The sequence below is a fragment of the Elgaria multicarinata genome, chromosome 2 (assembly GCF_023053635.1).
Source record: "Elgaria multicarinata webbii isolate HBS135686 ecotype San Diego chromosome 2, rElgMul1.1.pri, whole genome shotgun sequence".
NCBI classification, from domain to species: Eukaryota; Metazoa; Chordata; class Lepidosauria; order Squamata; family Anguidae; genus Elgaria; species Elgaria multicarinata.
In genome coordinates, this window is record NC_086172.1 from 181708164 (window position 1) to 181720857 (window position 12694).

General features: G+C 46.0%; 1 protein-coding gene across 1 annotated transcript in view; it reads left to right on the plus strand.

Moving 5' to 3' along the window:
* MDGA2 (MAM domain containing glycosylphosphatidylinositol anchor 2) overlaps positions 1–12694 on the plus strand; it is a 511487-nt gene that overhangs the window by 229521 nt on the left and 269272 nt on the right. The window contains exon 3 of the mRNA XM_063118281.1: positions 10419–10593. Coding sequence (XP_062974351.1) covers positions 10419–10593 — 175 coding nt within the window. The remainder of the gene's footprint in view (positions 1–10418; positions 10594–12694) is intronic.

The following is a 12694-nucleotide window of genomic DNA, read 5'->3' on the forward strand; positions in this document are numbered from 1 at the left end:
GCCATTTTGTGTTTTTTTAAGAATTGGAGAAGAGTGCAGGAGTGCTCCTGCACAAAATGTGAGTGATTTTTTTTTAAAAAAAACCCTCCTGCCCCCCCACCCCCGATGGGCACAGAGCACCTGAAGAGCTCTGTGCCCCGTGCCTGGCTCCTTGTGGTTACTCGTGAGGAGTCGGGGTGAAAACGGGACAGCTGGCCACATCCCGTGGTCTCAGGATCAGCCCAGGACTGCGGGAAAAACCGTGATTGAAGGGTAGGGCAATATCCCGGGGACAGGAAGGGATCCTCTCTCCCTGCCCCCGGGATCCCCTGTGCATCATGTGGACACACAGGGATGTACCTGGGGCGATCCCCGGGATATTGCCCCGCCTAGCCACGGCCCAAGTATCCCTTGTTCTCTCTCCCTAAAGCAGGGCCTGAGTAGAATCAAGTAACACTGAACAGGATTTCCCTCCCCATTTTTGAGGGACTTCCTGCTTGCAGGAAGACAAAGTTGAGCAGATTTTCATCCGGATCCAGAAACCGGTTATGGTTGTACCAGGAAACAGGAGACCTGTAGACTTGGGCAGGGTGAGTTTACCATGGCAGGTCTACTTCGCCTTGGGAACTCTTCACTCAGCAGCCCTCAGTGGCCCGTAACAAAGTAGTGGAGCAGGAGATCCAAAGGTCCCTTCAATTATACCTCGGCCACGTGTGTGTATGAATGGACACAGGAAGAGCATTGGCAACCAGAACCGCCCAGCTCTCTGCGTGGTCTTTCAGTCTGTCCATGTCTTCATTGCTTTGTAGGCCTTCGCCCGCCCCAGGGCAGCAGAGGCTTATTGCAGTGCCCAGCAAAATTGCTTGGAAGGTCTCCTGAGTAACCATGCGCTTGCTTGGCCTATTGAGTTGTGAGGGAGGGCTGAGGCAGGCAGGTGCCTGGGATGCAGAACACGCAGCGGAGATGAAATGGCGAGGCTTTGGATTATGCCGCCCTGAAGACCAGGAGTTAGATCGGAAAGAGATGTTGTTGTCTGTCAGAGAAAGAAAGGAAGGAAGGAAGGAAGGAAGGAAGGAAGGAAGAGATGAGAGGGAATCTCATCTAGAAGGCCCTGAGAGGTGGAGGAGGAAGATGGCCAGGGCTTGCATTTCCTTGTATCTGTATTATTTATTTATTTATTTATTTATTTATTTATTTAGCACCATCAGTGTACATGGTGCTGTACAGAGTAAAACAATAAAATACCAAAACCCTGCCACATAGGCGTACATTCTGATAGAACCATAACAAAACAGTAAGAAGGGGAAGAGAATGCACCAAACAGGCACAGGGGAGAGTAAAACTAACAGTATAAAAGTCAGATCAAAATCAAGTTTTCAAAGCTTTAGAAAAAAAGAAAAGATTTTAGCTGAGCTTTAAAAGCTGCAATTGAACTTGTAGTTCTCAAATGTTCTGGAAGAGCGTTCCAGGCGTAAGGGGCAGCGGAAGAAAATGGACGAAGCCGAGCAAGGGAAGGAGAGACCCTTGGGCAGGCGAGAAACATGGCATCCGAGGAGCGAAGAGCACGAGCGGGGGAATAGTGTGAGATGAGAGAGGAAAGATAGGAAGGAGCTAGACAGTGAAAAGCTGTGTAGGTCAACAGGAGAATTCTGAGGTGAATTGGAAGCCAATGAAGAGATTTCAGAAGTGGAGTAACATGGTCAGAGCGGCGAGCCAAGAAAATGATTTTAGCAGCAGAGTGGTGAACAGAAACCAACGAACTGATGTGAGAAGAAGGAAGGCCAGAGAGAAGAAGGTTGCAGTAGTCCAACCGAGAAATAACCAATGCATGAACAAGAGTCTTGGTGGAAGAGACAGACAAAAATGGTCGAATCCTGGCAATATTATACAGGACAAAACGACAGGATTTAGCTACTGCCTCAATATGAGGAATAAAGGAGAGCGAGGAGTCAGCTATAAAGCCAGGAGAGGTTCCTTGCTTTTCCTTGCCAATTCCTTCCGACAGACCTTCAGGCTCCGTGAGAGCTGAGGGTCCGGCACATGTCCTGATCCTGATGGCCCTTCAGCACTCACCTCAGCAAGTGGTGAACTTTGAAGGGCCACAGGCACAAAGGCCTGCTCTGGGCCCTCACCTCCCCAACAAGCAGGGGGCCCCTCATTATATAACTCCCAGAAGGAGTCTGTGACCCTTTAAGAAATGTCTCTCTTTGGCATTTTAGTCACCCCCCCTCCCAGCTATGTCTGTTTTCTCCTAGTAGCTGAGACCTTGCTCCACTAAGGTCCTAGGCTGGCTTGGAGGGTGTGATGGGAAGGTCTCTTCCAGCCCACTGTGGGAGCTGGTCGGCCTGCCCTCAGCTGCCATCCAGGGCTACGCTCAGGCCATCGTGGGACCAGCTGATGCTAGAAGGAGGAGGAAGAGGAGGAGGAGCTGTGCCTCTTGGATCTTTTGCTGGTGGGGAGCGCTCCCCCTCCACCACCCCACCCCAAGGCTCGGACTAGAAAAGGGGGTTGTTCTGCTCCGTGGCTGCCACGCCCTTTTCCTACCTGCCCTCATCACTCTCATTTCCATGAGAAGTGGACTTTCTTTTGGATGTCAGCACCTCCCCTTACCTATCGCTTTCGAATGGCTATTTGCAATCATTCAGTATTCAGATTTTTAAGCTTTAAATGACCAACTTTGTCTTTATCAGGATAGCTGTTTAAGAGAGCCGTTTGCAGCCATTAGCATATATACTGTGTGGTAGGAGGAGAGATCTTCATGCCATCCTTGCATATTCATCACCCCCAGAGTGTCCGCTTCAAAGGAAGAAAGGCAGGCAGGGCTATGCTGCCGTCCTCTGTGGGTGGCCAGTCCCCAATTGCTGTGTCACCTACGGTACCGTACCAACGTCAACCCCTCTCCTGCAGCGACGTACAAAGGGCTGTGCAGTGAATCCTGCAATGTGCCACAGTGAAAGGGCTGCATTGAGTTGCCCTCTCTTTTCCTATACGCTTACCTCCTCTGCTTATCAACGGCGTGGGGTGTGCATAAGCCTACGGGAATTAGCAAACAGCTTCCCAGTTTCCAAGTAAAATATGCTAAATGGGAGTATTCGATGTCTTGTAACTGAATGAAATCTAAACAACCCGCTGTTTTAGATTGAGGAACCGGAGAGACAATGTGGCAACCCATGAAGGTTCAATATGAAACTGTGATATTTCATTGTTCTCTCTCTCTTTTTTCTTTTCTTTTTTTAACATGGCTCCAGGCAGAAACTAGATCTCTCAATTTAATGGAAATGCTTGCCTGGCAACTGAAAAAGTGCTTAAGGAATAACCATGATGCTTAGTCTGATGGAAAGTCTTTGCAATTTCCCTCTCTCTCTCTCTCTCTCTCTCTCTCTCTCTCTCTCTCTCTCTCCCCCCCCCTCTCCCCACCCCCCAAATTTAAATTCAGCTCATCCCAATCTTTGAGATTTACCCCCCAATCTGAAGTTTGGTTTGAAGGATAAAGAACATAAGAAGAGCCCTGATGCTGGATCAGACCAAGGGTCCATCTAGTCCAGCACTCTGTTCACACAGGGGCCAACCAGCCATCGGCCAGGGACCCACCAGTTCTGGGCATCACACTTCAAGAAGGATGCAGACAAGCTGGAGCGTGTTCAGAGGAGGGCAACCAGGATGATCAGGGGTCTGGAAACAAAGCCCTAGGAAGAGAGACTGAAAGAACTGGGCCTGTTTAGCCTGGAGAAGAGAAGATTGAGGGAAGACATGAGAGCACTCTTCAAATACTTAAGAGGTTGTCACACAGAGGAGGGCCAGGATCTCTTCTCGATCCTCCCAGAGTACAGGACACGGAATAATGGGCTCAAGTGACAGGAAGCCAGATTCCAGCTGGACAGCAGGAAAAACTTCCTGACTGTTAGAGCAGTACGACAATGGAACCAGTTACCTAGGGAGTTTGTGGGCTCTCCCACCCTAGAGGCCTCAAGAGGCAGCTGGACAACCATCTGTCAGGGATGCTTTAGGGTGGATTCCTGCATTGAGCTGGGGGTTGGACTCAATGGCCTTATAGGCCCCTTCCAACTTTGCTATTCTATGATTCTATGATTGTAAGCAGGACATGGGTGCAACAGCACCCTCCTGCCTATTATTATTATTATTATTATTATTTATTTATATAGCACCATCAATGTACATGGTGCTGTACAGAGTAAAACAGTAAATAGCAAGACCCTGCCGCATAGGCTTACAATCTAATAAAATCATAGTAAAACAATAAGGAGGGGAAGAGAATGCAAACAGGTACAGGGTAGGGTAAGCAGGCACAGGGTAGGGAAAAACTAACAGTAGAAAGTAACAGTAGAAGTCTGCACACTATGTTCAAGTGTTGGTTCAAAAGTGAGGAATTAAGTCAGTTCACATGAAGATTTCTCCTCCATCCCTACTTTGCTGCTCTGTGAAAAGAAGAAGAAAAGACATTCAGGCATCTGGATTTTATAGGGGGAAAGAGCTACGTGATTATATGAGGAGCTGCCCCTTCTCTGGGCATGTTGCACTGGAGCTGCCTTCACTGTGCACTGGCACACATGGGGCTGCAGACTGGGGCAATGTAGACCAAAGCCACCATGACTGGTTCCTGGCCTCCAGCGACGGCTTTCCGTGATGAATGACCATGTTCCCATGAACCTACCTGATCAATACAAAATGCATTTGAAGTCAGCCAGAACATAAGGGTTGAGATCCATTGCCCATTTCTTCGATTCAGAAATGTGATTTAGAAAAAAATATATATCAAATGCCGCCTTTGCTAGCTAACCTCAGAGCCCTGAGGATAGTTCCAAATTCCGGTTCCCAATAATACATTTCACAGAGGATACATTTTCTAATGTCGAAGGGGGTGGGGTGGGAAAACAATCAATTTGACATCCTATCAAGCATTTGTCCTACGGCACATTCCTTGTACAGAAGATTTAAAGCTGCTCGTAGCAAAAAAGTCTAAAAATAGAGAAATCCTGACAGTCTGGGAGGGCAGGAAGTAACTGTGCTCAGGTTGGCTGTCTCATGTGTGCATAAAATTCTCCTGGCGGAACTCATCTGTTTGGGTTGGGATGACCTGACACCCTGAGATTGTATTGGGGAGGATTGCAAAGATCAGGGAAACCAGTCCGATCTGAAGAGCTTTGTGAGACCACCCTGCTGTGTAAACACATTTCTCTGGGGTTATCGGCAGCGCAAATGCTTGAAGCCATTTTTGCCCTGGGGGCGCTGCTTTTTGGAGCAGGCATGCTCACAGAAACTTCCGCCATTTTTTAAGACGAAAAAGTCCAGAAGGCGCACGCCAGTTCCAAGGTGGCGGTGCTATTGTTTGACACAGAAATGAAGAGGTGTACAGAATTATGCATGGTATGGAGAATGCTGATAGGGAGACATTTTTCTCCCTCTCTCATTTTTCTCCCTCTCAAAATACTAGAACCCAGTGGGGTCATCCCAAGAAGTTGATTGGTGTGAGATTCAGGACAAATAAAAGGACGGACTTCTTCACACAGCACATAGCTAAATTATGGAATTCACTACCACAGGATGTAGTGATGACTAACAATTGGGACGGCTTCAAAAGGGGGTTGGATGAATTCCTGGAGGGGAAGGCAATCAAGGGCTACTAGCCCTGATGGTTGAGTGCTGCCTCCAGTATTCGAGGCAGTAAGCCTGTGTGCACCAGTGGCTGAGAAACATGGGCGGGAGGGTGCTGTTGCACCATGTCCTACCTTGTTGGTCCCTGGCCGATGGCTGGTTGCCCACTGTGTGAACAGAGTGCTGGAGTAGATGGACCCTTGGTCTGATCCAGCAGGGCACTTATGTTCTTGTAGAAACAGCCTGGGCCTGTTGTCCTGTATGCCTGTATGGTTTTCAAGGCCTGTGTGGTTCTCAGGATGGCTCTGCTTATGAATACTGAAAATACTGGCAACTTACCTTGGAAACAGCCAGTGTAAATTTCCACTTTGGCCTGTCCCCTATTTTATTTATTCTATTTTATTTATGCAGGTATGTTCTGCTGTTTTGGATGACACACCCACACCCACCACTGCAGTGGTCTGACATTCTTCAACTGCTGTATTCCTATCTTGCTAAGAGATTGGCAAAGATGAAGGCAGGATGTTGGATGAAATGTATTGACATTTTAATACAGAGTGCAGGACACGGAATAACGGGCTCAAGTTAAAGGAAGCCAGATTCCAGCTGGACATCAGGAAAAACGTCCTGACTGTTAGAGCAGTACGACAATGGAACCAGTTCCCTAGGGAGGTTGTGGGCTCTCCCACACTAGAGGCCTTCAAGAGGCAGCTGGACAACCATCTGTCAGGGATGCTTTAGGGTGGATTCCTGCATGGAGCAGGGGGTTGGACTCGATGGCCTTGTACGCCCCTTCCAACTCTGCTATTCTATGATTCTATGATTCTATGACTCGGAGGGCATCAAGCTCTGCCATTTTGCTTGCACGAATGACGTTTCACTAGCGGAAACTGGGTTCTGAACTATGTACGAAAGAAGAATCCAATTAAAGTTTGTGCAATTGAGGTTGTGCAGCCAAAAGTGTGCAACCAGTTGCTGGGCAAATGTGTGCACGAGTGAAATGTGTAAGATTGGAAAGATTCAATGGAGTTCTGCTGGCGCAGTTTGAGTTTGCAGAATGACACCATCGATACTACGCAGACCTTGTGAATAGGGCACACCTCTCTGTTGAAAAAACAACAACTTTGTGTCCTATGATTTCTGAAAACTGTTCCCCAATATATCTATTTTAAAAAATATTTTGATGTATTCCAGAAGGCGTATTTCTGAAAAACAGGCAGTTTGAGAGAAATGTGTTTCCATCTGGAGCGGGTCTATATGTTTATACATGAAATGAATGTCTCCCACATAGCAGAAAGAAATGGGTCCTCCTGAATCCAGATTTGCCAGGCTTAAATTTTGCTCATGGATTCCCCCATCTCCAGCCGTAACCAGTTATTTTAAACAACACAAGCCAAGTCATTTCATGCTGAGATGGATGACCAAGGGCCTGCCCTTTCTTCCAAATTACTCCTGGCTGATGTACTAGGAAGTTACTGTAATTAGAATGTAGAACAGCCATCCCTAATGTGGCACCCTCCCAATGTTTTGGACTACCATTATCATCACCCCCCATCAGCAGGGCCGATGGTCAGGGATGATGGGGGTGTCATCTAAAGTAGGGTGACCCTATGAAAAGGAGGACGGGGCTCCTGTATCTTTAACAGTTGCACAGAAAAGGGAATTTCAGCAGGTGTCATTTGTAGGCATGCAGCACCTGGTGAAATTCCCTCTTCATCACAACAGTTAAAGCTGCAGGAGCTATACTAGAGTGACCAGATTTAAAAGAGGGCAGGGCACCTGCAGCTTTAACTGTTGAGATGAAGAGGGAATTTCACCCGGTTCCCCATATATACAAATGACGCCTGCTGAAATTTCCTTTTCAATACAACTGTATAAGATGCAGGAGCCCGGTCCTCCTTTTCATAGGGTCACCCTAATAAAGCACCTGGAGAGCATCCAGTTGTGGGAGGCTGATGAAGAACAGTAAAAGCAGCCTTTCTTTACACACACACACTCACACTGCACAAGAACCAAAGAAGTAAATTAAAAAATATGAAATACAGAATAACGTTCAGACAATGATAATAAAACCGAAGTAAAACCTGCAACAAAAACAGATCCGTGCAAAGGTCTAGAAGCTTGAAACTGTTCTTAACATGCCTAGGAAAATAATAAAAAAGGGTCTTCACTGAAAAGACCAGCACATGATGGGGGCTCCAGTTAGGCCTCTGTGGCGCAGGGCCATTCCACAGAGGTTGCCCTCTTTCCACCCACCCACCACCCCTCATTTGGTGGGGACACCTGGGAGAGGGTCTCAGATGATGACCCGAAAGAGCCGCTCGTTCCCGTAACCTGGCTCCAAGCTCTTTAGAGCTTTGAAGAGTAAAACATACAGTTCCCATTGGGCCCAGGAACAGATTGGCGGCCAGTGAAGATGGAGAAGTGAGAACATCAGAGGATTGAATTGGCCATCTGAATTAACAGTCACCGTGCTTGGCTAAGTCAAGTGCCTGGATCCTTTTCAAAGGCAGCCCCACATAGAACACCTTGTTTCTATGCAGCATCTTAGAAGCAGGCCTTGTCTAGGGTGACCCTATGAAAAGGAGGACAGGGGTTCCTGTAGCCTTAACAGCTGTATTGAAAAGGGAATTTCAGCAGGTGTCCTTTGCATAGATGGGGAACCTGGGGAAATTCCCTCTTCATCACAACAGTTAAAGCTGCAGGAGCTATACCAGAGTGACTAGATTTAAAAGAGGGCAGGGCACCTCACAACAGAGAAGACACAAGTAAATTGACAATGCATTCTGGTAACTGGCATTAAAAAAATGGTCAAGATGAACCGGATGGTATGCAAAGAGAAAAATGCTGATTTAAAGTCCTATCACTTGGGCCAAAAATGTTATTTGAGTAATGAACAGGCGTAAGGCTGTATTATTCCAGGTCAAAAGTGTACTGAAAGTTTTTGCTTATCAATTAATGACCAAAGATATATATTCTGAATGGTATGCACATCAAAAAGCTTGATATACAGATGTCTTGAAAAATCTATAGACTCAAGTTTAATAGGCAAATTTTGAGTAAAGAGTTATCTTCTCAAAGGTATAATTCAAAATTGATCTTATCTAGCCTGAAAGGTGTACGCATAAGCCTTTGATGTATGTTCTAATTTTTAAAGAATGTTTAATAAGAATGAGGACTTCTTGTGTTAAATCCATGACAGTTGTTTAAAGGCCTCCTGAGAATGCACTTATTTCAGCAGGCTTTCTGGCATATAATTAATCATAATTATTTATCATGGTGCTTCATTTTATTGTTTTTGTATATTATTATTATTATTATTGCTGAAATTGTTCTTAATAGTGTATTTTAAGCTGTGATTTTTATATTGGTATTTGCAAACCCGCTTAGGGATTTTATTATTTTAAGCAGTACATTTTATTATTATTTTATTATTTTAAGCAGCACCTGGGGTGACTACATTACACCAGTTTTAAAATCTCTTCACTGGCTGCCAATTAGTTTCCGGGCGAAGTATAAAGTGCTAGTTATCACCTTTAAAGCCCTACATGGTTTGGGTCCAGGCTACCTGCGGGATCGCCTTCTCCCGTACAATCCGCCCCGCACACTCAGGTCCTCTGGGAAGAATTTACTTCAGCCAGCAAAAAGATTGACAACTTGTTACCCAGAGGACCTTCTCTTCTGCCACTCCCAGACTGTGGAATGGCCTGCCGGAGGAGACTCGTCAACTTAACAGTCTATCAGCATTTAAGAAAGCTATTAAGACTGATCTCTTCCAGCAGTCCTATCCAGGGGAATGATTTTTTAGAATGATTTTAGGATGTTTTAACAATGTATATTATGTTTTAATTCAGTTTTATGTATTTTATATTTACTGTTTTTCTCCACCTCGATCAGAATATAGAGGCGGGAAGAATTATTATTATTATTATTATTATTATTATTATTATAATTATTATTAGAATCATAGAATCATAGAATAGCAGAGTTGGAAGGAGCCTACAAGGCCATCGAGTCCAACCCCCTGCTCAATGCAGGAATCCACCCTAAAGCATCCCTGACAGAGGGTTGTCCAGCTGCCTCTTGAAGGCCTCTAGTGTGGGAGAGCCCACCACCTCCCTAGGTAACTGATTCCATTGTCGTATTGCTCTAACAGTCAGGAAGTTTTTCCTGCTGTCCAGCTGGAATCTGGCTTCCTGTCACTTGAGCCCATTATTCCGTGTCCTGCACTCTGGGAGGATCGAGAAGAGATCCTGGTCCTCCTCTGTGTGACAACGTTTTAAGTATTTGAAGAGTGCTATCATGTCTCCCCTCCATCTTCTCTTCTCCAGGCTAAATAGATTAGTACTAATAATACAAATAATATATATCTAGTCCAGCAGGAGGTTTTACGTTCAGGGGTGGAGACGACACACATGACCGTTGGGAGGCCTTCTCTGGCCAGGTAGGGTCATTGTCACGATATCAGCTGAACACCAGTGAAAGGGAAATGGACTGTAAAAGGCAGCCTAATTCATCCCTTCCCTCCAGTGCACAGATACATTCATGAGAAGCTAGGATTAGCTGCATCTCCATATCAAGTGGAGGCTTGTCCATAAACACCTCATCTGTGGAAAAAGCTCACCATGCTGCTGTTGTCCTGTCGAGTGTTTCTGACAGTACAACACGCACGCAATTCTCTTTCTCGGTGTCAGACCCCTCTCGGCAGCTTGTATAATTGATGTCAGTTATGATGTAAATTCTGTATAATTTCGTGTGCAGCTACACTCTGTTGTCAAAAACAAATGGCCAAGCTAAAATAACAGTCTTTTTCGATGCTTGCTCAGATCAGGTGGACCAAAACAGCAGGAAGTGCCTCTGACCGGTTTCAAGACTCGAGTGTCTTCAATGAGACATTGAGGATTGCAAATATCCAGCGACATCAAGGAGGCCGCTACTACTGCAAGGCTGAGAACGGCCTGGGCTCACCAGCAATCAAGTCCATAAGAGTAGACGTATACTGTAAGTAAATGATGCCAGAAGCCACACCACGGTTGACTCTTGGGCCATAGCTAGACCTAAGGTTTATCCCTGGATCGTCCAGGGCTCAAACCTGTTCATCTAGATGACACACAGGGGATCCAGTGCTCAGGCAGGGGCGAACCCGGGATGATCCCAGGATAAACATTAGGTCTAGCTGTGACCTTGATTTCTCTGCAGCATGAGAAAGATTGACCTGGTTTGCACATAATGACAACCCAGAGTATGGGTTGCGTATGGGTTGAATCCTAGGTTGTTGTTATGTGTGAACTGAAAGCTATGGGTTAACTATAGGTTGTTAACCATGAACAACCAAGCAAGAGAATGGATGCTTTGTTGTTGGGTTGTGAACTCTGGCTTGTTTTAACTGGAATTGTCATTATGTGCTGGATTATTCATGGGTTGTTTTGCCAGGCTACAGAGGCAGCAGGCAAGTGCGGTTAAAAAGAAGTGGGGAAGCCATTCTGCATGCCAGTACTACAGTAGTGCAAAGGCATTTGGGGGGAAAGGGAGAGCAGGTGAAGGAGGATGGAATCAAACAACCCAGGAATTGAAAACAAAATAAAACAACCTGTACTTTGTGAGACTGTCTGGCAGACAAATCATGGGTAAACCCTGGGTTGTTGTTACATGCGAAGCAGGTTCATGGGTGTGTCAAGCCATGAAGAAGTTATCCATTCAGCTCAAAATTAGCTACCCCCCCATCCCTCTGATCACCCCTTTTAGCCACCACCAGTTTCACATGGGCAGGGGGGTTACTGTTTTCATTTCCCTAACATTCCCTGGGAATGACGCTTACTTATGAGTTGTATGAGAATTCAGTTCCATTTCGCAAACCACTCAGAAATGCCCCGTTTGCATCCTCAAATGCAAATGGGAGGGCATGTTTTCTAAAAGTATTCGCAAATTCCTGAACTTGCATTCACAAAACACACACTTTTAGAAACACACAACTAGTGAAAAGGCACAGGTTTAAAGCACATAGCGTTCAAAATGCCCAACTTCCAGTGTGCATTCTAAAAAAATGCACGACTTCAAGAATGCACAACTGTGTGGTAACAGAGTGTAGACCGAAGAGGAGGCCATATTAGCCCAGTTCTTCTGGAGGTGGCCAACCTGTGAGTAGATTGTATCACTTCTGACTGGTGCAGGGGAGGCCGTTTTTTTATATACATATTCCATTGTTAGCTGTTTGGAGCACTTAGAAAGCACAACATCGGTCATGTAGATTGAAAACGCTACTGAAAATGGCCTAGAAGTGCTGGTATGTCACAAAAGTGTTGTCCATTCCTGGGGGTACATCACAAACCCCACCACTGATTGTAGATCACAAGCTGAATATGAGCCAACAGTGCGATACAGCTGCAAGAAAGTCAAATGCTATTTTGGGCTGTATTAATAGAAGTATAGCTTCCAAATCACATGAGGTCCTGGTTCCTCTCTATTCGGCCCTGGTTAGGCCTCATCTAGAGTATTGCGTCCAGTTCTGGGCTCCACAATTCAAGAAGGATGCAGACAAGCTGGAGCGTGTACAGAGGAGGGCAACCAGGATGATCAGGGGTCTGGAAACAAAGCCCTATGAAGAGAGACTGAAAGAATTGGGCATGTTTAGCCTGGAGAAGAGAAGATTGGGGGGAGACATGATAGCACTCTTCAAATACTTCAAAGGTTGTCACACAGAGGAGGGCCAGGATCTCTTCTCGATCCTCCCAGAGTGCAGGACACGGAATAACGGGCTCAAGTTACAGGAAGCCAGATTTTGGCTGGATATCAGGAAAAACATCCTGACTGTTAGAGCAGTACAACAATGGAACCAGTTCCCTAGGGAGGTTGTGGGCTCTCCCACACTAGAGGCCTTCAAGAGGCAGCTGGACAACCATCTGTCAGGGATGCTTTAGGGTGGATTCTTGCATTGAGCAGGGGGTTGGAGTCAATGGCCTAGTAGGCCCCTTCCAACTCTGCTATTCTATGATTCTATGAGGATGTTCCTGGAGGAAAACTAAGGAGAAATGGGCATGACTCTACCCCATTTCAAAATTTTGTCTCACTCTTTGATATCCCAGAGGAAAGGTCTTAAAAGCCA